This window comes from Oreochromis aureus, linkage group 3, assembly GCF_013358895.1.
Source record: "Oreochromis aureus strain Israel breed Guangdong linkage group 3, ZZ_aureus, whole genome shotgun sequence".
NCBI lineage: Eukaryota > Metazoa > Chordata > Actinopteri > Cichliformes > Cichlidae > Oreochromis > Oreochromis aureus.
Window position 1 is genome coordinate 21,935,277 of NC_052944.1, and position 23,476 is coordinate 21,958,752.

At 39.5% G+C, this 23,476-nt stretch overlaps 2 protein-coding genes across 2 annotated transcripts in view; one reads left to right on the forward strand and one right to left on the reverse strand.

Moving 5' to 3' along the window:
• Positions 1 to 9,017: 9,017 nt before the first annotated feature.
• LOC120437677 lies at positions 9,018 to 12,527 on the reverse strand. Its single transcript, XM_039608198.1, has 4 exons — positions 11,630 to 12,527; positions 11,288 to 11,479; positions 10,947 to 11,192; positions 9,018 to 10,417 (listed from the first exon to the last, which is right to left on the reverse strand). Exons 1-4 carry the CDS (start codon positions 11,868 to 11,870, stop codon positions 9,375 to 9,377), a joined length of 1,722 nt encoding a protein of 573 aa, XP_039464132.1. The 5' UTR covers positions 11,871 to 12,527; the 3' UTR covers positions 9,018 to 9,374.
• A 4,830-nt stretch (positions 12,528 to 17,357) lies between these two features.
• Positions 17,358 to 23,476, forward strand: part of rell1 (RELT like 1) — a 35,050-nt gene continuing 28,931 nt past the window's right edge. The window contains exons 1-2 of the mRNA XM_031749345.2: positions 17,358 to 17,390; positions 17,519 to 17,609. Of these exons, the coding sequence (XP_031605205.1) occupies positions 17,585 to 17,609 (25 nt within the window). The 5' untranslated portion in view covers positions 17,358 to 17,390; positions 17,519 to 17,584. The remainder of the gene's footprint in view (positions 17,391 to 17,518; positions 17,610 to 23,476) is intronic.

Here is a 23,476-nt window from a genome sequence, read left to right on the forward strand (position 1 = left end):
TGGAAATAATATATTCCCAGTTAGTTCTCCTAAATTCCCATTAATTTCCATAATTCCCATTATTTCCATGGAAAGTTTCCAATATGGAATATTTCCAAAATTCCCAAGCTTAACTTACCATGGAAATTTACCGGAAACTTTTCGGACATTTACCGGAAATTTTCCGCCCCTTTGCAACCCTATGTGCAGCACTCTGTACAGCAGACATCCAGTGGAATACTATAAAGCATTAACTAGAACAGTTGGGCTACATAAAAAGTGTAGAGGGTGTGTTCAAGCGGGTGTGTGGTCGGGAAAGTCACTCCACCTTAACTCTCCACTGTGCATACTCTTGCTCTGAAAGTGCAACATGGCAGCTTCCACAAGCAGACAATTTTGACTTCATTTTTGTAAATGGGAGGAGATGGAAATGGAGAAGAGGGGCTCAGGGGAAGACATGAAGAGGAAATGACCTGAAAGAAACGCTTAGCGCAATTCCAACTACGCTCTGGCAGTTTGAGGCCTTTGGTGACCGGTCTGAGGTTACTTATTTGGGCAGGTTCAAGAATGACACCTCCTCTGTTAGCTTCTTAGCTCCACTCTGACACTTTGGTCCAACAGGCCGCCCTGTAGCAGGGAGCAGGAGAAAGAAATGCATTAGAGCTGAAATCTTTCACAGATGATTTCACATATCTGTGGAAAGCCGCTCACAGAATGGAGTCTTAAACAAGGTCTTATTTTCAGATATGTGTGCAGGCACTGCCTCACTGAGCCTCCATGCACCAGGACCAGGGACAGGTGAAGGTAGTCCCCTTGCCCAAAGAACTGCACACCACATCTGCAGAATCACATCGTTTCAAACATTACAGACTCACACTGGTCAAGAAATATCAGCAGCATCATGAAAACATTTAAAGTTTACTGTGTTCCTACTTTTTGCAGCTCTTAAACTACCTTTTAACTATCCCACCAAGAAAAAAAAAATTTGTTTGCATTTCTTATTAACTTGAGTGCGTAATGATCACAATCAATAGAACATGTAGTTTTTAAATATTGATCTCTTGCAAATAGTTGACATGTCACTTAATGGTTTATGTATGAACTGTCATGCAAATACAAGTACAGTAGATAATACAGTTGAAAAAAATCAGATAAGTGCTAAATTATAATTACATAGGGTGACCAACCGTCCTCTTTTCCCCGGACATGTCCACTTTTCACGTTCTGTCCGGGGGGATTTTCGAGATTGATAAAAATGTCCGGTTTTTCCTATAGGCCTACAGAGGATCCATGTGTTTGACGTCACCCCCGAGCTGCTGCTTTGTAAGCACTTGTTCTGCGCTCACAGACGGGACAAACAGCGCGCAGCAACACGCCTAATGATGTTTAAAAGATCCCAAAGTGCAACTGCATCTTTTCAGATGAACTGCAAAAGAAATTTCTCTCATACCGGCCCAGTACTGGTTATTGTTCTTATGCAGATTAATCATTATTTCTGTATCATTATTTAATTCCAGAGGCTTTTAAGTTATTTTTTTTGCACTTGTTGACTTGTAAAAGCCTATATGACTTTTTTTATTTCACAATTCATTAACTGCACAGTGAAGGCATCGTTTAAATATGTTAAATATGTTTCTTTAAGCAAATTCTTCATGACTGAGCCAAGTGTCCTCTTTTTTGGAAATCAAAATACAGTCATCCTAAATTACATTAATAACAAAAACTATAGAGGGCATTGGATACAGTTTATTTCTAGTAGTATGCTACTGAACGTTGCTGGTTTTCATTCAATTAAAGGAAATTATTGTATCCAAAAACAAAATATTGCATTTCAATTTTCTTTGTATTTGCATCTAAGTTAAAGTCCAGCATCACAAAATACTCCCATTCCTGCATAGCATTCCTGCTGTGGTGCTGGAGAGCTGAATGATGGTCAAATTCTAGATGCTGGCTTGTTGACTTGGTTCAGACTCTGGGCCACAGCCAGGTGGAACCTTTTAAGAGCCATCGGTTTCTGGTTTAGTGGGGCACAGTCTCTCTTGTAGACTAGACAGGAATTCAAGTGAAGGATGTATCCAAACATCAGAACATTCCATCTCCTTAACTTGGCCGGGGTCTTATACAGATGTAATAGCATGTCAGAAGCTCAATTTCTCCCATATGCACAGTATATGCAGGGATGAGTAACGGGCATGGAATGGTGATCTTTGCTTTGGACTCTTTGCTCCACTGTTTGACAGATAAAAAGACGCATGTACCAACAGGCATTGCTCAGAAGGTTGACACATTTTCTGTCAAACCATTTTACTGCAATCAGACTGTCAGCAGACCTGTAATCACAGGCTCCGCGGCCCCTCTTCATCAGGTCTTTGTCTGCCATCTACGGAGCTCCACAAGTCTGGTCAATGGTCAATGGTCAATGGTAACTTTATTGTCCCTAACGGGAAATTGATTTGCAGTATGTCCATACAAACAAACAAACAGACAACCAACAGATCACATACACTCACCAAAATAATATAAGCCTGATAAAACAACCTAGATTTTTCATCAAAATAAGTGCAATGTGCAATGGCAACAACACTCATGGTTTAGTGTTATTAACTGTGATAATAGCACTAGGTACAAAAGACAGTCTGTGTCTCTTTGTCTTCACTGCAGGCACTTTATAACGACGACCTGATGGAAGCAGTTGAAAATCATTAAAGAGAGGATGATCTGAACACAACAGGACAGAGTTTGCCTTCCTCAGCACCTGCCTGTTATAAAAGTCCACAAGCTGGACCTGAGGCCTCCCTGAAATCTTGCCAGCCACTTTAACCAGGTTGTTAAGTCTGGTCTTATTATTCAGGGACATATTACCGCATTCAGGCAATGATACAGAAAGTTAAAACAGATTCAATAAAACTTTTATAAAAAGAGTCATCATTTCAGATGAAACATTAAAACCTCTCAACCTCCTTAAAAGTACAATCTTTGTTGGACCTTTTTCACTGTAGCAGCAAGATGTGAATCAAAGGACAGAGCCTTATCAAGAACAACCCCCAAATACTTATAACTGTCCACCAGTTCAATGGCTGCACCATTTACCACTGTTAGCGCAGGATGGGGCGATGTCTTCCTGAAGTCAATAACCATGTCCTTGGTTTTAAGGTGTTAATCATTAAGAATGACTGATCACACCACGAAACAAACTCATCCACAACAGGCCCATGGGAATCCTCTTCACCATGAAGGAGGCTTACAATGACTGTGTCATCTGCATATTTAATGAAATGCCTGTTGGCCTGTGTACTGCGACAGTCATTAGTGTACAAAATATACAGTAGAGGAGAGAGACAACAACCTTGTGGTGAGCCAGTAGAAGAGTTCAGCTGTTTGGAAAAACAGCCGTTTACTCTCACACACTGAGATCTGTCAGTTAAAAAGTCTAAATCCAACCAACGAGATTAAAATCAAGTTTAAACTGGTTAAGAAGCTTATCAACTAAAAGATGTGGCTGGATAGTATTAAAAGCTGAAGAAAAATCAATAAATAAGAGCCGAGCATGAGCTTTGGCGCCATCAAGATGGTGATAAAGGTAGTTCAACAGAGTGACCACTGCATCATCCACACCTCTACAAGGCCTGTATGCAAATTGTAGTGGATCTATAAGCTTCTCTACTTGCTGCAGGATCTCCTTCCTGACAAGTTTTTCAAAGGATTTCATCACTAAGGATGTTAAAGCGACAGGCCTAAAATCATTTAATGATGTAGGTTTTGTGGTCTTAGCAACTGGAGAAATAATTGATTTTTCCATACCTCTGGAACCTTCTGTTGCTGAAGAGATAAAAGAAAGATATAATAAAAATACTGCATAATTGCTCAGCGCATGTTCTAAGCACCTGGCCACATATATTATCAGGACCTGGACTTTTATTAATCTTACTCATTTTAAAAGATTTCCACCCTTCTTTCATCAAAGAACAAAGCTGGGGGCCCCTGGTGCTCTCTATTAAGAAATCAAGTGTATTCCTTGGATTATGATTAGCATTAAATCTCAAATAAAATCTATTCAGCTCATTGGCTAACTGAGAGTCTGAACTAAAACCAGGCAGAATGATCTTATTACAGTCACTGTAACAGTGACCAGTCATGTGTTTCATGCCTGCCCAGGCCACCCTTAGGTTATTGCTACCCATCTCCGCCTCTACCTTATCCTTGTATTTTATTTTGGCTTTTTAATTTCTGATCTGATCTCCTTCCTAATTTCTCTAACTTTCAAGATATTCCTTCAGTAAAAGCTTTTTCCTTTCATGAATCAGCCTCATAAGAGCTTTTGAAGACCATGGTTTGTTGTTAGGGAAAAATGCACAACCTTTGAAGGGATAATCATGTCTCTGCAAAAGGAGATATAGCTGCAGACAACGTCAGTGAGTTCATTAATGTCTCTGCATGATTCTATAAACACCGACCAGTCTGTACAGTCAAAGCAGCCCTGCAGGGCTAAAGAGGCATCGTCACTCCAAACCTACAGTCGTACAGTACCAAGGCACCTAACACCCAAGGAAGTGTGCAATTTCTGGACCAAGCAGAAACTTGTCAAGAGCTGCAGTTCTTTTATGGTTTTGCATATGCGTTTTGATCACTTCGGTTCCTTGAGGTAGCTTCTGTTCCTCTTCACTGAGGGCAATATTGAAAAATGTGGATCCCCCTTGATACAGCAGCAAGTCATGGATGATGCCAGTTGAACTTGCTCAGCAGAAAAATTTAAAGCCCCACTTATCCGTTTTTGACAATATAGTGGCAGAGAGTGCCAGCCTAACTGGCTTTAAATGAGATCATGACCTCAAACACACTGTGCTTGAAAGTGGATGGTTTCAGGAGACACCACTTACTAATCAGCCACAGGAACGTGTGGTCTTAAGCCATATCATTGTGAAGCATCCATCTAGTATTTATAAAACATGAAAATATCATTTTGACAACTTAGTATTATTAATTTACCAGCTAGTGTCACTTAGTTAAAAGGTAATTAGTTGGGATAATTATGATTTCCACGTTTACTCTTGATTTTTACAGTAATTACTAATATTAACTCAGAAAGTTACAAAAATTACTTACTGGCAAAATTCTTTGAGCTTATTCTTGCTGTGCTAACTTAATGTAAATTAATGTAAATTATTAACAGCAAATGATAAACAAAAATGGGCCCAGTGGGTTGATTTAATGGCAAATAATCAATTTTATTAGAATTTGGGTAATGTTAGCATTAGCACCATAAAGTGACAAATCAACCAGTTAAAAAAAATATTAAAGATTTAATTTTATTTTTTTGTGCTGTCAAGTCCCATATGTCTGTTTAGTAAGTCCCCTAACACTATCATATGCCAAAAAACGATACCTACCTACCTTAATTTAATCAAAAACACTCAAAATATGTTGGATGTTTTTTTCTGACTTCCTGGTTGGGAGAGGGGAAGAAGAACCAACTGTTTACATTTACAGTGCCATCTGGAGGTTTTTTTCAGCATTACATACCTTAACCAAGTAATTCAGATGGCTTAATTAGTTGGATTGAGGTTAGGCACTCTTCTTATTGAAATATAGTGACTCAAAGGCATCTCTAAAGGTGGTCAGGGTACAGTTTTTGTCCCAACTGTTGTTGTTGAAGTGGCTGATGTTAATTAGAGATGGCACGATACCACTTTTTTATGTCCGATACCGATACCGATATCATAAATTTGGATATCTGCCGATACCGATATGAATCCGATATAGTGTGTTTTTTAATCAATAAAACTGTTTTTTTAATATCTTGCTGCATTTTGTATAAGTTCATACTCAAGTTTAAATAAACAACAACACTAAAGCTATTCTGTTATACCTGTATGTAAAAAATACACTGCACCCAAAATATTTTATAGTTCAGCAACACTGATCAATCTAATAAACTTAAACCTACTCCATCCTCCCTATTCTGGTATTTTAAAGAGTATAGCAGAAATATTAAGCAACCTAACTAATAGGGTTGCAAACTCCCAGCAAAAAAAAATAGGGAACCACCTCCCACCCTCCACCTCATGATGCTTAATCGATGTAATCAACTTTAATTTGAAGCAGGGTGAAAAAAATGCACAGAATTAAATTATTTTCAAGAATAATTAAATAGATTCAACATCTTTCTTCAACAGAATTGCAGAATTCACAGATGGTACCTTCTCAAAGAAAAAAGTACTATAGCTTACTAGGGTATATTAGACTTAACAGTTACTATATATAGTAATGGACTTCTATACATTTTACATCAGATTAAAACTTTGGGTGTAAGATTCAGATAATTATTTATTAAAAGCTAGACATTTTAAATGAGAATAAGAAAGAAAAGTATGTCTTTGTGCCCCCTTTTCCCTGTTCATGCCCTATCGGCCCCCCTGGCTAAACTTTGCTAGATCCGCCCCTGCACAGTTACCAGCCGTCAGCTGCGTAGAAAAGGATCCTGGTGTAGAAAGTAATATTAAATAAATTCTAACAACAGCTTATCAAGCTTAAAGGTGCTGCTGTTGTTCCGCCGCTGGTTTCCTCTTTCTGGTGCAAAGTGGGCCAAAAACAAAGAAGAGAGACGGACTCGCGACAGAAAAGCCGATCAGCTGATCATTAAGCAGTTTCACATTGAAGTAGCCGCAGGAAGGTGAGGGAGAGAGAGAGAGAGGCAGTCGCTCCATATATCGGTTGTTAAGCTTAACATGGGAACGCTTTACAAACATTCAGAGATGAACTTACACACTTGCTTTACTTCTCTCTGGGATAACTTCCTCGGAGATGAAATGCTGATTTGGTAGCCAGGCTACAAATACACACAGCCGCTCTATCACATGAGCATACTGCTCAGACGTGCTACGGTTATGAGCCGAGTTACGCCGTGTTGCAAGTTTTGTGAGGTGTTTTTTTTTTTTATATTTAATGTATCGGATTACATTTTTAATTTCTCACCGATATCCGATCCAGTAATTTACGTCAGTATCGGACCGATACCGATACGCAATATCGGATCGGTCCATCTCTAATGTTAATGTCCCCAAACTGACTGCAAACAGCAGCAGTGAAGAAGAGAGGAAGTTACTTTGTGTTTCCTATCGCTGATCTGCAAACTTGGTGGAAAAAAACAAAACACAGAGCGATGGTGTCTGCGTTGTACCTGATCAACCAGCACCCAAGTTTAAACTCCACAGCTGCAGCTGGCTGTGGAGCTCCTCAGTGAAGAATCTGAGAGTTAGCAGAGGTTGCAGGATGGAGTTCATGTATCACGTCCGCTTCTGGTTAGGACATTCTTAAACATCAGCACAAAGAGGATGAAGTCAGATTTTCTCCTCCTTGTATATGTTCCTGTTGCTCTTCAAATCAGACTTACAGCAAGCTCTGCTAAAAAAGTTCCAGTACGTGCCACGACAAAAAATGTCAAATTTTTATCTGAGCACATGCACCCTTCCTTTCGTGGGAATTATGAAACAAACTATGGTAAAGAAAATGAAGTTAGAGCTTGTCATCAGCTGAAAGAACAGGAAATGAACATTCTTCACATGGGTAGTGTTATCAGCATCCAGGAGCCATGGATCTCTGCTAGTCCTGACGGGGTCATTGACTCAGATGTGCTGCTAGAAATAAAATGTCCTGTGTCGACCCATCCTTCGCTCACTGAGTAGCTTGCCCAGAAATGCAGCGATATCAAACTGGTAGATGGAGAGCTGCAGCTGCAGAAAACTGGCAGCAGAGGCTATTACATGGAAGTGCAGCTTACAATGTTTTTACAGGTCTCAAGGCGTCCACACTTGTGATCTGGACACCTAGTGAGCATGTTTCATTTACAGTGCAATATACTGAAGCATTTGTAAAGGAGCAAGTAAAGCCCTTAAGAAGGTTTTACTTCTCATGTTTCTTACCTCAACTTGTAGAGGAGTATGCAGCAGGACGGTTTCAGTTAAATGAGAGATATTTGAAAATAATAGGCCAGCTTTAATACACATTTGCTCATGTGATAACTATAAATGGGACAGTCAAACACTAACATGCTGGGTTAGGGTTAGAAAGGAAAGAAAGAAAAGCGTCTGGACTCCTTTAAGTGGGTTCAAGACGTTTCACCTCATCTGAGAAACTTCTTCAGTTCTAGGGTCAAATGGTGAGGAGTCCCAGGTTAAACCCTGAGAGGGACAATGGACCCCCTAATGATCCTCTACCTAATCACATGAGCCAAGGTGTGAAAACGGGTGTAGGTCACAATCAGCCAAGGTTTCGGGTGAACCCATTGTGAAACCTAGTCCCACCCTATCATTTGACTTATCAGGTCAAATGGCCCAGGATGTGAGTGGGCGTTAAGACATCTGGGAAGGGATCTCAAAACTGGATTATAGATTGCAGACAATTGTTGTCGTAAACCACCGCCTCTGTTCCACTGGTCGCTCACTGTCCCATCAGTTTTAACAGCTCTTAAATTGACATAAACATTTTTTCACCACCAAATTCAGTTCAGTGATTGAGTAAATGGGTCGTTCACTGGGACATTCAGTGGGTTGTTCAGTAGGTCATAAAACTGGGTCTTTCATTTTTGTCATTCAGTGGCCCATTCAGGGGGTCAGAGGCCAAAGGGGGGGGGGGGGAGAAATCCCATTCATTTCCTATGGTGGTCACTTTTGACCTGGAACACCACAGATGTAATAAAGTTGATTAAACCACTCAAAATTCAATGAAAGAGGTGCTCATCACTTGTATATGTTCAAGTGCATAGTGTGGAGGATGTCATAAGGCCTCGAGGCAATCGGATGTAAAACACAATATTTATGAGTTTTTAAATTTGTAAATCAGTCAGATTTGACCCGAACACGACAGGAAGGAAGTCCAGACGCTTTTCTTTCCAAGCTCCTTAGACTACGATGACCTGGATGACTGAGAACCTTTACAGACACAAAGGAAACATCCAATATGAAATCTGTTTAATATTTCACCACAACTAAACTACATTTTAACATACGGTGGCAAATTAATGACAAACTGACAACATTAACTGTTGCAAATAGTTCTATATTTCAGTAATCTTCCAGGACAATAACAAAATGTCAAAAATGCACAACTAATTATTGCAGTTTTGAGAAAAACATTCGTTTCCACTTGAAGAGCACATTGTGGTTGAATAAAAAAAAAAAGTAATAATTGTTCAGTTGATTGCACTATATGTGTACTGAATCACAAAACCTTTCTTCTACAAAAATATTTACATCGTGCAGAACAGAAGATAAAAAAACGGAGACCTGGAATTATTTACTCTCTCCAAATATGTACATCAAATTTCTACCATAAAATAAAATGACATTGGGTAACGACCTTGATATCCCTGAGTTTACGCTTGTTTACAACATACACAGTTATTCTGTATCACGGATGAGATCCTCTCGTAAGTTGACTAGAGCAGCACATATCCTCAGAATCTTGTCTATTTTTGGAGCCATGCTTATGGGAACAATTTGTGAGAGTATTTTGTAGACTTTCAAATGTCTGATTGCTCGTTCAACATGGATTCTTACATTTGCAATCCGACGCGTGTCTGTTACCTGTTCCTCAGTTAGCTGTCCACGGTTTTTTGTGAAAGAGGGTATTACTAATCCAACTTCTCTCTCAAAGAGCAAGTCTTTTATTGTTAAACCTCCATCTGCCATGACTTCATCACCAGGTTTAAGGTATGTTAATATTCCAGAGTCCATTGTGATAAATTTGTCACTACATTGACTGCCATATGCCGCAGACACAAACATGATTAGACCAGACGGTGCAACGGCAACCAAATATTTGACAGTGTTGTGTGAGTAGTAATGGCTGTACGATTGCCTTCTTGAGCCCAGATTTCTGGGTTTCTGTAAAAGGGTCTCACTGCAGTCTATAATGCATGTAGTATTTGGAAAGGTCTTCCTGAAGGCTGCAGGCATAGTTGCTTGAATAGTTTCTCTTGGCAGCCATGGAATTAATGGCCGGAAAACTTCCTCCAGTTTGTCCAACCAGTGTAAGATGATCTTGCTGGCCATGCTCTGTGATATATGAAACTGGCGGCTTAGGTCACCCATTACACGGTTACTCTTTAATTTCATAAGAGTCATGAGGACTTGATCTCGCACAGGCATTGTAAATTCATTGTTGTCATATCCTTCCAGTGTCGACACAAGAGTGTTAAATGTTTCCAAGGGTATTCCAGTGTACAGCAATGCGTCTGCATCATTTTGAAGAATGAAATATGCGACTTCATCACACTGAGTCATCTTATCCTGCACTTCTTTTCTGGGAGACCTGCTGCAGTATTGGTGATCTTGTTGCGAAGGATCCTCCCACTGTGTGTGGACTGAGTGCAGATGTGGCTCAGGGGGTTGTTCGGAGATGCTGGCCTGGTCTAAGATGACTGAAGGTGCCACTGCGCAGTCTGAATAACACAAAAATATGATCAGATGTGCACTCAAACTGTAAGCATAAGAGAAACTGTCAAGTATTACATTTTTGAGGGAAATTTCTCATTCTACACTCTCTCACACACACATGCAAAATCAGAAACATTTTATGTTGACATTTATAAGTCCCCTGAAAATTTGTCACAATTTTATTAAATGATTGTGATTAGATTTTAGTTTTCATTCTAAAATAGTAAAAAAAAAAAAATCACAAACTTTTACAGCCATTGGGGCTAATCTCTGTAGGACAATTAAATAAAGACATAGTTTTGGCAGCATGCGGCTGGTGTTAATTACTAACCATGGGCCTAAACTTTCTTTAAAATCGAGAGTTAGCTGCTAATAATGTGCTAACATCCAGCCTAAATACATAACACACTTGTTACTGCAACCAGCTAGTGCCGGCACTAACGCCATTCACCATAGGCTATTATTTAGTAAAAATAAAGAATTGCATGATTAAAATGTGAAACGTGGACACACCACATTTACAATTTCACTCACCAGGTAAAGATTCTGTGTCTTTGTTTGTGTTGCTGGAAGCTGTCTGACTCACAGTGGTCTGAGTGAGCTTTCTTCTTTTCTTTGGTGGGGGCTGGTCATAGCCCAGCTGATTTGCTGCTACTACCTCAGCCTCCATCACGTGGTGATTATGGTGTTGGTCTTTTGTCGTGTCCATCTCTGGCAGCTCTTCATCTGCAACTTCTGCGCAGGCCTCACCTTCAGGCTCTGCTGCTTCATTACGAAAGCCTGTGAGATACAATGAGTGCATACATATAAGGCAAATGTTCACCAGAAGTCCAATGAAAAGTGCATGAAGCCTCAAAATGCTATGTGCTGATTACCGGACAGTGAGAGCATTTTTTCTATCTTGGTAGTGGGGAGGTAACGTTTTCCCTCGACCGCTGCTCTTTGTTGCTTTCGTTGCATTCGCCGTCGGTGCCGGTCCAAGCTTGAAGCAGGGATTTCAGAGTGCCCCATGTGTAGCGTTGGAACCCAGTCAGGATTTGTTTCATCCATTTCATAGGCTGGTTTGCCTGCAATAATGCCAAATAATTAGCAACTCTATAAATAGAACGTAGTTCTGCAAAATCACTCATTAGGATGTTTGTTCTAATTTGCTATGACCTCAGAGCGCATCGAAAATAAAACTATTAGGCTATAAAGAGCACTTATTTAGAACTTACCCGAATGAAAATGTCTGGAACACACCAACAGATATCTGGGGATGCTAGAGAACTGGATATCAGCTCGTCGCACAGCTCCTATCCAGGCTAGACGCCTTCTTTTGGTAACATCCGATACCTTATCTCCCTCATGTTGCCTCCAGGTGGGGAAAGAATGAAAAGAGAGCCCATTTCCAAGCTTATTCCCTTGCCGGTCGTGCGATCTAACATTACAGCCGATCACACAGCAATTGCGAACCATAGCTGATGTTATTCGTGTGCTTTCGCTTCTCTCAATTGTTAGCACTTTGTTTGACCTACATAAATGGCGCCTCAACCAAAACTCCTGTTCACACCCCCTCCCGCGACGTCACGCTCCAAAGCCCTATAAAATGAAAGGAACAAACATAGGGGCTGTCTCATACGTACTTGGCGTACTTGCGTTCACGTGTACTCGTGATACGTCATCAGTCGGAGACCAAGTACTGTTCCGAGAACCTGAAAAATTCCCGGATGTGTTCTCGATTCTCTTCGGAGGGTGTTTGAACCCGATCTCATCCTCGAATAGGTAAAGCCGCTAATTACAGCGCAAAGTAACCGATTTTGTTGTTAGCAACAAGTGAACGCGGGCTCTCGCTTTGAGTAACCGGAAGTATTAAACCGAACGGCGGAAGTACTTGCCTGTCGTGGTAGCCTACGTACGCTCTTATAGAAATCTGTGGATTTAAGAAAGCCATTGCCAAAGTGAATAATGCGGAGGCCAATTAAAAATCTGACGGAGCCCACCAAACCTAAAACCTTCTCTCTAATCAGAAAAGTGATCTATTTGAAATTTACTTGATTTACTAGAATTATTTATTCAAAACAAATGTAAATGTTCCCAAAGATACTTATTTCAAACCACAGATTTGACTCACATGTTCTGAATGTGCAGAAAGTTTTGAACATAAGCAGAAACATATCCCAGCTAGTCTATAGGGAAGTATCTCGCCTCCCTTACAGCTGGAAATGGACAGGATGTCATAAAAAGCTCCTGGAGGTGTAACGTGTTGGTGGTCTAATACTTCTGTTTCAAATTGTGCACGTGTATGTATAATCTAACATCTTCAGATTTCATCTTACACCATAATGTACCAGAAATGGAAGTCAGGTTAATAAAAGTGACTTTTCTGCTGCTTTCACAAACCTACTGTATACCCAGACCCTGCCCCTTGGGAGGCACTACAGTTCATTACTAATTAATTAAACGTGATGGGCAGTTTAATACAAAATACAGTTAAAGAGTCAGTTTCCCAAGTGCTGCAACCAGCTGCTTTTTCCAGCTGATCATAATGGGCCTTAAACTATAACTTTTTTGGATTCAGTGCTTTAAATTTGCATGTAAATATGTGTCAGAAATGTGCAATTGACAAAACACTGTGTTATCACACAGAGCAAATATGGATTGTGTTTTATTTCTTGTTAAGAAATGCTGATTGTATTTTTTTTTAATAAAAGAATCTGTAAATGAAGTAATAACTGCATTGGTTCTGTTTATTCTGCTTTTTAGTTAAAGTACCTTTTTCAGTGTTCATTCATTATGGGTAAAGTGCGCCACCTTGTGTACAGTCATTTGCAGTTCTATTTGAACATTGGAAGGATAGTTTATGCTCATTGGATTGGGGTTGGGCTTTTTTAGTGATTGGTTAAACAATACTGAAGTGTCTGTGTGTATCAAAATGTTTAAGAAGATCATTGACTGATGTTGTACAGTAGTGAGGTACCAAATTATGTATATTGGAAAGGGGAACTTTCAACCCATTTGAATTTGTGCTGAGGGGAAGGGGGAGACTGTCTTTGGTGCTGTTTGTGTGTTTACATTTTTGGCACTGTACAATAGAACCACCAAGAAAAAGGACATTTTCCCCAATCTGTGATCATTTTGATCCCATAATGCCAAATAAGGTCAGGGTTTTCCCTTTCCTGTTTCCATTTTTGCTCAGTTGTCTTTGGACTTAATTATGTTCCAATTCCTTCCTGAAGGAATCTTCATTTAAATTATTTATTATTATTTTCGTTATTACTTAGTTTATTATTAATTGATTATTCATTTTAGTATTTCACACGAATAAACTTAATTTTAACTCATTCAAACCTCTCATCCTTAATACACATATATAAACACTGCCCTCACATACATGTACACAAGCACTCCCCCACTGTCACAAGCACTTAAATTTCACGTTTTCACTTTTACTTTCTTGCAAAACGATTTTTGTAACTTCTGCATTTGATACTATATTAGTCAATCATATAATTTATGTTAATTTATGTTAAGAATCATTGGAATATAGACACAATATAGCACTTCGTCACCAGCTGGTAATGTGAAGCACTCATCACTCATTTGGTGTCCAAACATCAGAATGAATAACTTATTCAGTCTCTCCCCATGCTCTTTATCCAGGTTGCCTGCAATGATTTTTTAAATCCTGCAGATGTCGCTCTTGAGCGACACCAACACAGTGTCGACACAGCATGGGGAATGTGCCACACACTCCAGGCGGCGTCATCTACCCGTCACTAGCTGTTACTGTCATGTGGGGAACAACACATGATGAACTGAGTGCACTGACTCATTGTCACCAATATCCAATTCACATTCTGGACCACTGTGTCCCAATCTTATACAATAAGGCAAATTTGAGTTTTTGAACTCAAAACAGGCTCCTGACCTGCAACACAGAGGAACACATTCAAAGCACATGAGTTCTTAGAACGACCCATGGCCTATGAATTGCAGACATACATTGCTAATGTATGTCTGCAAATGCTAACTAATCCTTCCTATGTGTTTCAATATGTAGGCAATGATAAATGTGCTGAGTAGTTAAACGGTAAGGTTAAACTAGCAGGCTTTACTTTTCCAACTGTTTTCAGAGGATAACGTTAGCGTTTGTACTCAACAGTAAAACTAAATCTACAACTTGGGCTCTTCCTCCACTGAAATCTAAAGGTGGACGTAAAACATAAATTATCAGATCAGGACTTTTATTACAGCCTTCAGCTGGTTTAGCTAACTAGCACTCACAGCTAACTTCAAAAAATAAATCATGTTAAACCTAAAATTACCATCATAAAAAATACGTTATAAAAATATCCCCCATTTATCTAGTAACCGCAGGAGTAAGCAAAACATAGCAACTTTAAAAGTAGTCACTCTCCAAAAAAATAAAAGCAACAAAGCTGTATTGTGATGATTTCATTGTGGCGCTAATATAATCTGAGAAAAAAACATAGTGTTTGAAAATGCCTCTCTAAAGGTGAACCCCCAACAAGTCGGATCACAGACATCGCAGGATCTGGAGCTTTGGATTTTTCACCTCCATGGCTCTGGGAGAGCTGTGATTTTCAGCGTTTTTAGTTAATAGTAGGTGATCCAAATATCAATAGTAATATATGATTAGTATCGATACAAACACTGGTATTGGTATCGGTTTGATGCTAGCACGATAGGACTGATACTTTGTTTTTATCCTTTAAATTCAGCATGGAGCCCATTGAATTGTGACATTACCAATAAGTGTGATGTGTCACATGGCCCTCTTCCTATTGAAAAAACCAAAGTTGTATCCAAGATGGCCGACTTCTAAATGGCCACCATCCATCTTGAGGAGTTTGCCCCCTCACATATACTAATGTGCCACAAACAGGACTTTAATATCACCAACCATTCCCATTTTATTACGGTGTATCCATATAAATGGCCCACCCTGTATGTATATATATGTATATATATATACTTTTTTGATCACAAAAACAGGGAAAATACCTCCAACATCCTCAAACATTTCACCACTCATCATGTAATTAATTTGCATGAATGTAATGTCTTTGATTTGCTGATTAGAGAGAGTAGTGACTCTCAAAGTGGAGCCAATGAGAATCGATAAGGAAATCAATAAGGAATCAAATTGATAAGTTATATTAATGGAATTGCTAAATTCCTATCAATTCCCTTCCTTAGCCTCAGTGTAGTTTGAACTTCGTCTTGACCATGTTTACATACCTAAATACATTAGGTTGACTGGCTGTTGAGACATAATGAACAATAGACAGGTATACCTAATATAGTGGTCTGTGGGTGTACACAGTCTTAAAAATAGTAATATTATTAATAAATAACCTCAGAGACAGTCTCTTTCAGCAAATGATGAAATCTTTTATTTATTCCTTTGGCCCAGTCTTTTTCTTGGCTGGTGTTACCTCAAAGAAGTGGTGTACGTAAAAATAAAAGAAGAAAAAAACATGTGTTGCTGCAGATCTGAGTCCAGACTCTGAAGCCTTTATAGTGCTGCAAAGAAAATACAAATAAACTGAGTGTGAGTGTTTTATTTCAAAATTTTACCTTTGTATGTCACCTTGAATTTTTGTTGTCCCTGCCTTGATAGTGGGACACAGCTTTGTGTGGAAGAGTCATCTTCAGATGATGAGGACCTCACCATTCCAGTCCCAGAAAATAGCGATTTAGAAATTGTGACACCGCTGCCTGAAAGGTATGTTATTACAATTCTGTTATGGAATATTCTATCCAATGAATGTATGAAAAAGTTTGATTGTTTAAAAACAGATTGGACTGAGAATTTCATTAAACATGAAATTACATATCACGTTTTCTGCATGTTAGGATACCTGGGTCCCTGTGGTTATGGTTTTGATTTATCTATATTCTTTGATTTAGTGTTTCTATTATTTAGTTTTAGTATTTCAAGCTCCCCTATATATTTAGTATTTCTGATGTGTAGTTCTTAGTTTTGTTACGCTGCCACTCAGTTATGTTTTCATGTTTTTTCTTTCCCCGTCTCGTCTGTGTTTCCTAGGCGTTTCCTCTTTGCCCTGTTCCCCTCTTGTATTTAGTATCGGTCTCTTCCTCTGCTCATCGTCGCATCCTCCCTCATTCCCCGCTGTGTGTCCTACCAAAAACATAGGTTTTTGTTATAAAATTAAAGCACTCATGTTTGCATAATGACGTTACTGAATCAATAAAGAAGGATCCCCCCCCCCCACATACACACAGTGTACTGAGTGTTTTGTTTTATTGCAATCCTTTTTGGGTTGGCACACACTTCTGACTTTATCTTTCTCCCTGCGTTGTGCAAACCTTCTGAAGGAAAACCCTCCCATCCTCACTAAAAGCAGTAGACAGCTTCTCAGTGCCATCACCACCACCTGTTCACTCACCTACCTGGCACCGCCTCTTAAATTCACAGCCACCTCTCCTCTGTAGCTGAGCCAGGGACCACACCTCTGTCACAAATACATTTTGTCAAATGAAAAATTTTTACCTCAAACATGCGCTATGAACATTTTTTGAACATTTTTGTGTTATTTTTGTTTCCCATCTTTTTTTTACTTATAGCCAATAGCACATTTGAACAATAGAAGTTAACCCAAAGTGCTTCAGAGACAGGCACATTTACATTTCAGGTTTTAAAACAAACAAACAAAACAACAACAACAACAAAACCCAGTTTCAAAATACACGAAAAGCTGAAAGGTGTGTTTTGTTGTGTTAACTAATAATTGTGGGAAAAACCACAGTGTTTTTGTGGTCAGTAAATGTGTTTAAAGCTTGCAAATTGATGATGATTCATCTCATAAATCATGACACACTGCTCTCTCCTACATAAGCTATAAAGGTTAAAAATATCAGTAGTTATTGGTATCGGCATTTGAAAAATGTGCAGTCCAGCACGGCACCAGTTTTAGGGGGAAAAGGGCGGCAACGAACGCGGAAGTGTCGGTGAGTGAGCGCTCTCGCTCCAGCTTGACTCGCTCTGTCGGGGCGTATCCGCTCTCTGAGAATCAGGAAACACGTTGATATTCGCTGAAAGTCTTCGCCTTACTTTAATCAGTGTAATCGCTTCGTAGTGCTGACCGTCAGCGGCTGCCTAGAACATCGACACCGACACCAGCCTGCTGGATATCAGCCCAGCAATGAGCAACACGACCGCTTCTAACGGTTGGTTTCTGAGCTTTCTGTCACTTGTTTGGGGATGAAACCGTGTTTCACCGCTGCAGTTCGTGGTATATGGTACATATATTGCAAAAAGACTTCTGTCGTTTTCCATGTCGTGACATTGATGTCAGCTCTCCTGGAAAACGAACTTGTTAAGCCGGCGTATAAAGTTTCAGGAGGATATTGCGCACCTACTACAGATGCGCTGCTATGCAGGGCAGAGGAAAAGGAAAAGCTAGTAGAGTCTCGTCAGAGGCTATGGGAAAACTATTGTTTTTGAATAATCAGACACACCTTTGTTAAGCTTTATTAAGCTATAATGACTTACATGCTGTCCCCTTGTCACAGAAAGACAGTTAAACTTTGGGTTTGAGCGATTTACATATGTTTTTGCAGGTTTGTCGTATTCCAGCATCATTACGGCGCTGTCTCTGGAAGTGTACTCACTGTGTGTCCTGCTGCAGATTTTCCATCACAAAACTAATATTGCTCAAAGCTGACTGAGTAACCTGTAAGGTTAAACTGAGTACTGATAAACTGAGTGTGTAGTTGAATATTTGCTCATCAGATAAGGACTCTTCGAGCTATGTTAATAACGGTTTCACAATGTCAGATAGCGCCTTACTGCTTCCCGTGAGAAAATGTTTATTTCTTTCTTCTTCTGGTTTAGGACAGAAAAGCATGAGCTTTGTGGTTTACTGTAATAATCAGCAGATTAAGAAATATTAACCATAAATGTCAGCTGCTTCTCCAAAAGTGCATCAAGTTTAATTTTATGTCAGAATGTCTGTGCCTAAATGTGTGGATGTTTGAGGGCTGAGATCAACACTGAACTGCCGGACCATCAGTGTGACGCCATCACATCTAAATAATCTGAAGCAATTATTATTGGGCAGCGGTCAGCATTTACTCGGCTTTCACCCTGGGTTTTTGGCTAGCTTAGCGTTAGCATGCTGTCTGTGCAAGGTGCTTGCAAAGAGCTGACGTTGTATTAACAACATAATGCAGCTGTTTCTGTCTTGGATGTTTGCACTATAACATTACTCTGTCGTCCTTTTGTGCAATAAAATATAAACGTTCATATCCACGCTGCAGACTGTGCCCCAATTTTCCTGGAATCAGTAGGCAGGCAAACTTACAATTCCAGTGAATTGAGCTGCTGGGAATTGGCTCTCTATAAGAACTGGTTCTCAGTTCCCATCTCTACCCGTAATATTGGGCAACATAGGAAGACATCTCATTTGGTTAACCAAAGCTGTTTAGAAAAATTGGTAATAGTTTGCTAAACAAAATTTAAAAAATTAGATTGATCAATACCCTTCTACCCGTGGGAAAGTGCAGTGAACATCAGTGTTTGGGTTTGTGCCCATGACTGAGATGGTTACCCACCTTCCAGAAAGTCCAGGTGGGAGCTTTGCAGCAAGCAGGAGTGCTCAGTTAGTAGGTTGCCCCTAGATCAATGTGCAGCTGCTTCTCTGAACTTTATCTGAAGTTGTTAGCGTATACCAAGAATCAGTGCTTTTAAAATGTATCTCTGTTGTTACATGCTTGCCGACTTCACCCCTCTGAAGTTGCCTTGCATAAGTGTGGCGTTGACCGCCTGATTGAAGCTTTGTTCGGGCTTACCCTCACAGCCACAAGGAGGGTTCAGTTACAGTAGACAGGAGAAGTTGTTTTTGTTTTTGTTTTTTTGTTCCACATTATTTATAGTTTCTGACGTTAGATGAAAACACGAAACGGCACAAAACCCTGATACAAATCAGATGTGCAGTTCACTGTCCTCCAACACTGTATGCAGCCATGAAGCTCTGTTATTTACAGTGTCAGAGACTAGATGTGAGTACGAGGAAAACAGCTGATCTGTCTTACATCAACTTTTATGTATAATCTTTAAAATATTGACTGTTTGACTGCAACGGCTTCTGAGCCATTTCCTTAGACAGATAATGAGCTTGGGTTTTTGTTTTTGTCACTTCAGTCTTCATAATCTGATCTGTGCATTTCATTATGCTTACTCTGATACTATTCTAGTTTTTTATGAGGACTGATGGAGATAAATAACTTACAAGCAGTAATTATTGCGCTGCCTGTTGAACGTCAGAGAGTACTGTAGTGTCAGTCTCGCTCATTTAGTTCCAGCCGATGTCTTCATAACCTTTAAAAAGCGGGGCCTATTTCCATTTTTCCATGAGAGGTCTGTGGCTTGAAGAAGGCCAAAGCTTATTCAATTAGACCCACTCATCCAGTCCCTTAGTTTGGAGACAGGAAAACACTCGTATCGCATGTGTTTGTTTATGCGTGTGTGTGAGTGTGCAGTACAAGTGTATGCCTTGGGGTAATTTAAGCTGTCGCCGTGTCTTAATCCTGTCTTAATTACCAGGCAGCATGTAAACTCACTCCAGTTTCAGCTGGACACTCAGGCAGTGACTGGTGTGTGTGAGTCAGAGAGTGGTTCCCAGTTTAGTCGAGCAAACTCCCCCAAAGTGATTCAAAGAAAAGAAAAGTTTGTCTCAAAAGCTAGAAGGAAAAAATGAGACTGGACTTTTTTAGGTTTTTGATGTTTCACCTCTCACCCAAGAGGTTTCTTTATTTCTTTTTTCTTCTTTAATTGAACTTGATAGATTTTATTAATCATTTGCATCATCACATGAGCCAGGGTGTGCAAAAAAAGCGTGGGTAATTGCCACCAGAGGTTTGGAGTGAAACCATTGTGACACCTTGTTCCACCCTATCACGTGACCTATTGAGGTCACCTGAAGTAAAGTGTTAATGAGGGTTGAAGGGCCTGGGAAGGAGCCTCAACGCTGCACTGTAGGAGGACATAGATTGCCTTCTTTACTCCTCTTTCACACCATTGGTCTTCTCTGGCTAAAATGTGAACACTGGCAAACTCGAAAGTGTGACCTTTACCCTCTATGTGCAGGTGTACAGTGCTGAGTACACCTGAGAGTTGAGTGTTGTCCTGTTGAGGTGGCTCTTCTCGCTGTCAGCCACAGAGTTTAAACGACCTCCTAGTGATCTTTTAAATTAAAAGTGACCTATAAGTTGTACTACATACGTAGCTGGTCTCTAGCCACATACATCAGAGAAGATTAGGTTGAACAGCAATGTCCATCTTGGCTACTGTGTTAAAGATGGCGTGGCAACACACACACACACACACACACACACACACAAAAATGTCACCACCTGGATTTAACTAAGCAAATACTTAAAGCCCTTCCACTGGTTTGGAGGTCTAAGTTTGGATAATGTTATGTTGTTATGTGCTTGAAAAATGTGGTCAGCTGACTGCCTCAGTATACTGAATGATCAGGTTTTTCCATCAGCCATATTATTCCAAGATGTAATTGCCGAGATTCATCGGGCTTAAATTGTGAAAGAGTGGCTCAGGGACAATGAGGCAACCCTCCAGTGTATTTATTGTCTCTTAACATGTCAACGAAGAGCGTGCTTCACACCAGAGGGTAGTAAAGCTGGGTAATCTTGAGCCAAAATGATGGAAAGAGTGACTTTTGGTCAGCTAGAAGCTTTTTTTAAACACTTTGGTTTCAAGGAGTTAGGTGAGGAACAAAAAATGCATTTTTTTGTATTGAAGATTGTGAACTGGCAAGGCAAGTTTATTTATATAGCACAATTCAACAACAAGGTGATTCAAAGTGCTTTACAGAGACATTAAAAACAAAAACAAATAAAAAGCATGATTTAAATTTGATTAAAACAAGCAAGCAAACAAACAAACAAACAAACAAACAAACAAACAAACAAAACAGTATATAAAATCAAAACTGGTTGAACTTTTTAAAAGTTCAGACTAAGCAGCTCAAATTGTTAGCCACGTCAGTTGCTCACCTTAAAGCTTGACTCTACCTGGCTGCTTTACATTGTTGAAGTTCATCAATACAAGTTGCCAAATTTGATTATCATCTGTCGCTGTCTGGTTGCCACATCGCAGCTCGTCACTTCCTGTGTGGACAGTCATGCGTTTTCCTGAGTATGTGGAAATGAGAACACAGTGAACAGAACTGCATTGCATTCAGTTATGAGCTGAAAACCTATTTCCAGTAACCTACCCGAGGGATAAATAAAGTTCTATCTCTCTTTAATTTCCTGAACAGTAGCAGTACTGTGCAAAAGTTGTGAGACCCTGTCTTTCTTTATTTTGTGGGGAAAATGGGAAATAGGTTCCACATTTGTTAAAACTTGTACAAACATACATGGAAGTACAGTATATAAGGCAAAAACAGACTTTATACAATTCTAAAAAGGTTGAAAGTCAATATTTGGTTTCACCACCTTTATTCTTCAGCACAGTCTGAACTCTCTGAGGCAGCTTTTTTGTAATTTCTTTAAGTAGTCTTCAGGAATAGTTCTCCAGGTCTTTTGAAGGACATTCAAAGCTCTTCTTTAGATGTTTGCTGCTTTTGGTTCTGCTCTCTGTCAAGATGATCCCACACTGCTTCAGTAATGTTGCGGTCCGGGCTCTGGGGAGGCTAGTCCATGACTAATAGTGTTTAACTGTGTGTTTTCCTATCCAGGTTCTCTGTAGAACTGTTATCTTTGGCATTGTCTTTAGTAGAAATGCATATATATGTACCAATACATCTAAAATTGGTTCTTTGCTAAGTTGTCTCTTATGTGTAGACACAACACTGAGTCATCTGTTGAGTTAAGGTGACCTTTTAATGCTCGAATGATTTACAGGTCAGTGTTAAGTGGTTTAATAAACAAGTGTTCCTCTGAAAATGAAGGATGATGGATTGAAAATGAGTGAAAATGCAGCCAATGTCCAAAGAAAAAGAGTAGGTAACCATGTTTATGGTCTCAGGCAATTAAGTCCATGCATGTCAGTACCTCAGGACCGAAACCTAGTGAGGAAACATTATATATGGTGCCTTTTCCTATTGTATCCATAATATTGTTGACATTTTTATTTACTCCAATAAACGTATCAATTTGAGTGCTATCTGTGGAATTTCCCCCATTGAGAGAGAGGATATTTAAAGGTTAATATACAACATTATGCTCCTTACTCATTGTGTTTTAACGAAATCCTGTGGACTGTCGAATACAATGAATCATCAAACATAGACAAAGTGCAAAGAGGAAGCGATGTGGAGTAAACGTCATTAGATTGAAAGGGCACAGAATCCACAGGAATAAATAGCAACAGAAGTCTGATTATTGCATGTGGTCGCCTGCTGTAAATATTGGCCTGTAGCTGGCATCCAATAGTGTGAATATCCATAAATGGCATGAAAAGTGCTTTAATATTGTGCTTTTTCACAATCTGATATTTGTTGAGGTCTTTAAATACTTGTTTGAATCAATGTATAAAGTAAATACTTGTTAAAAACCCAATGATGACATCAGAAATGGGAGATTTGGATAGAGTTTGATTGGTGCATGCTGATTGCATTGTATTCACAATTAGGGCAGGAGAGAGAACAGGAAGAAGGCGCAGAGAAAATTAAGAGTGCGGCACACTGATGAGATACCAAAACAGATGGAAAGGTGAGAAGAGGTGAGCATCAATAAAAGGCAAGACAAAGGTGACTCGGCAGGAGCTGTGATGGCAGGGTGGGTAAAGTTTAAAAATTAAACTAACATGTCAGCATAAAGTCTAGGATACTCTCGAAGTGCTTCATAGACACAGTTTTAATGTTTTTCTCAAGGTTTAGTCCCTGCTGCTTAACAACAAAGCTGAAGAACCCGAAAAGACATCATTAAAAGTCTCTTTAGACTCTTTCTCTCCTAGCGAGCTTTCTCAACTAACTTCAGTCATTTCTTCCTGTAATCATCCACATGTCTATTAGGCTGTTCAACAAAGTCTTGCTATTAATTAATGCTACAATATTACATACAGTAGA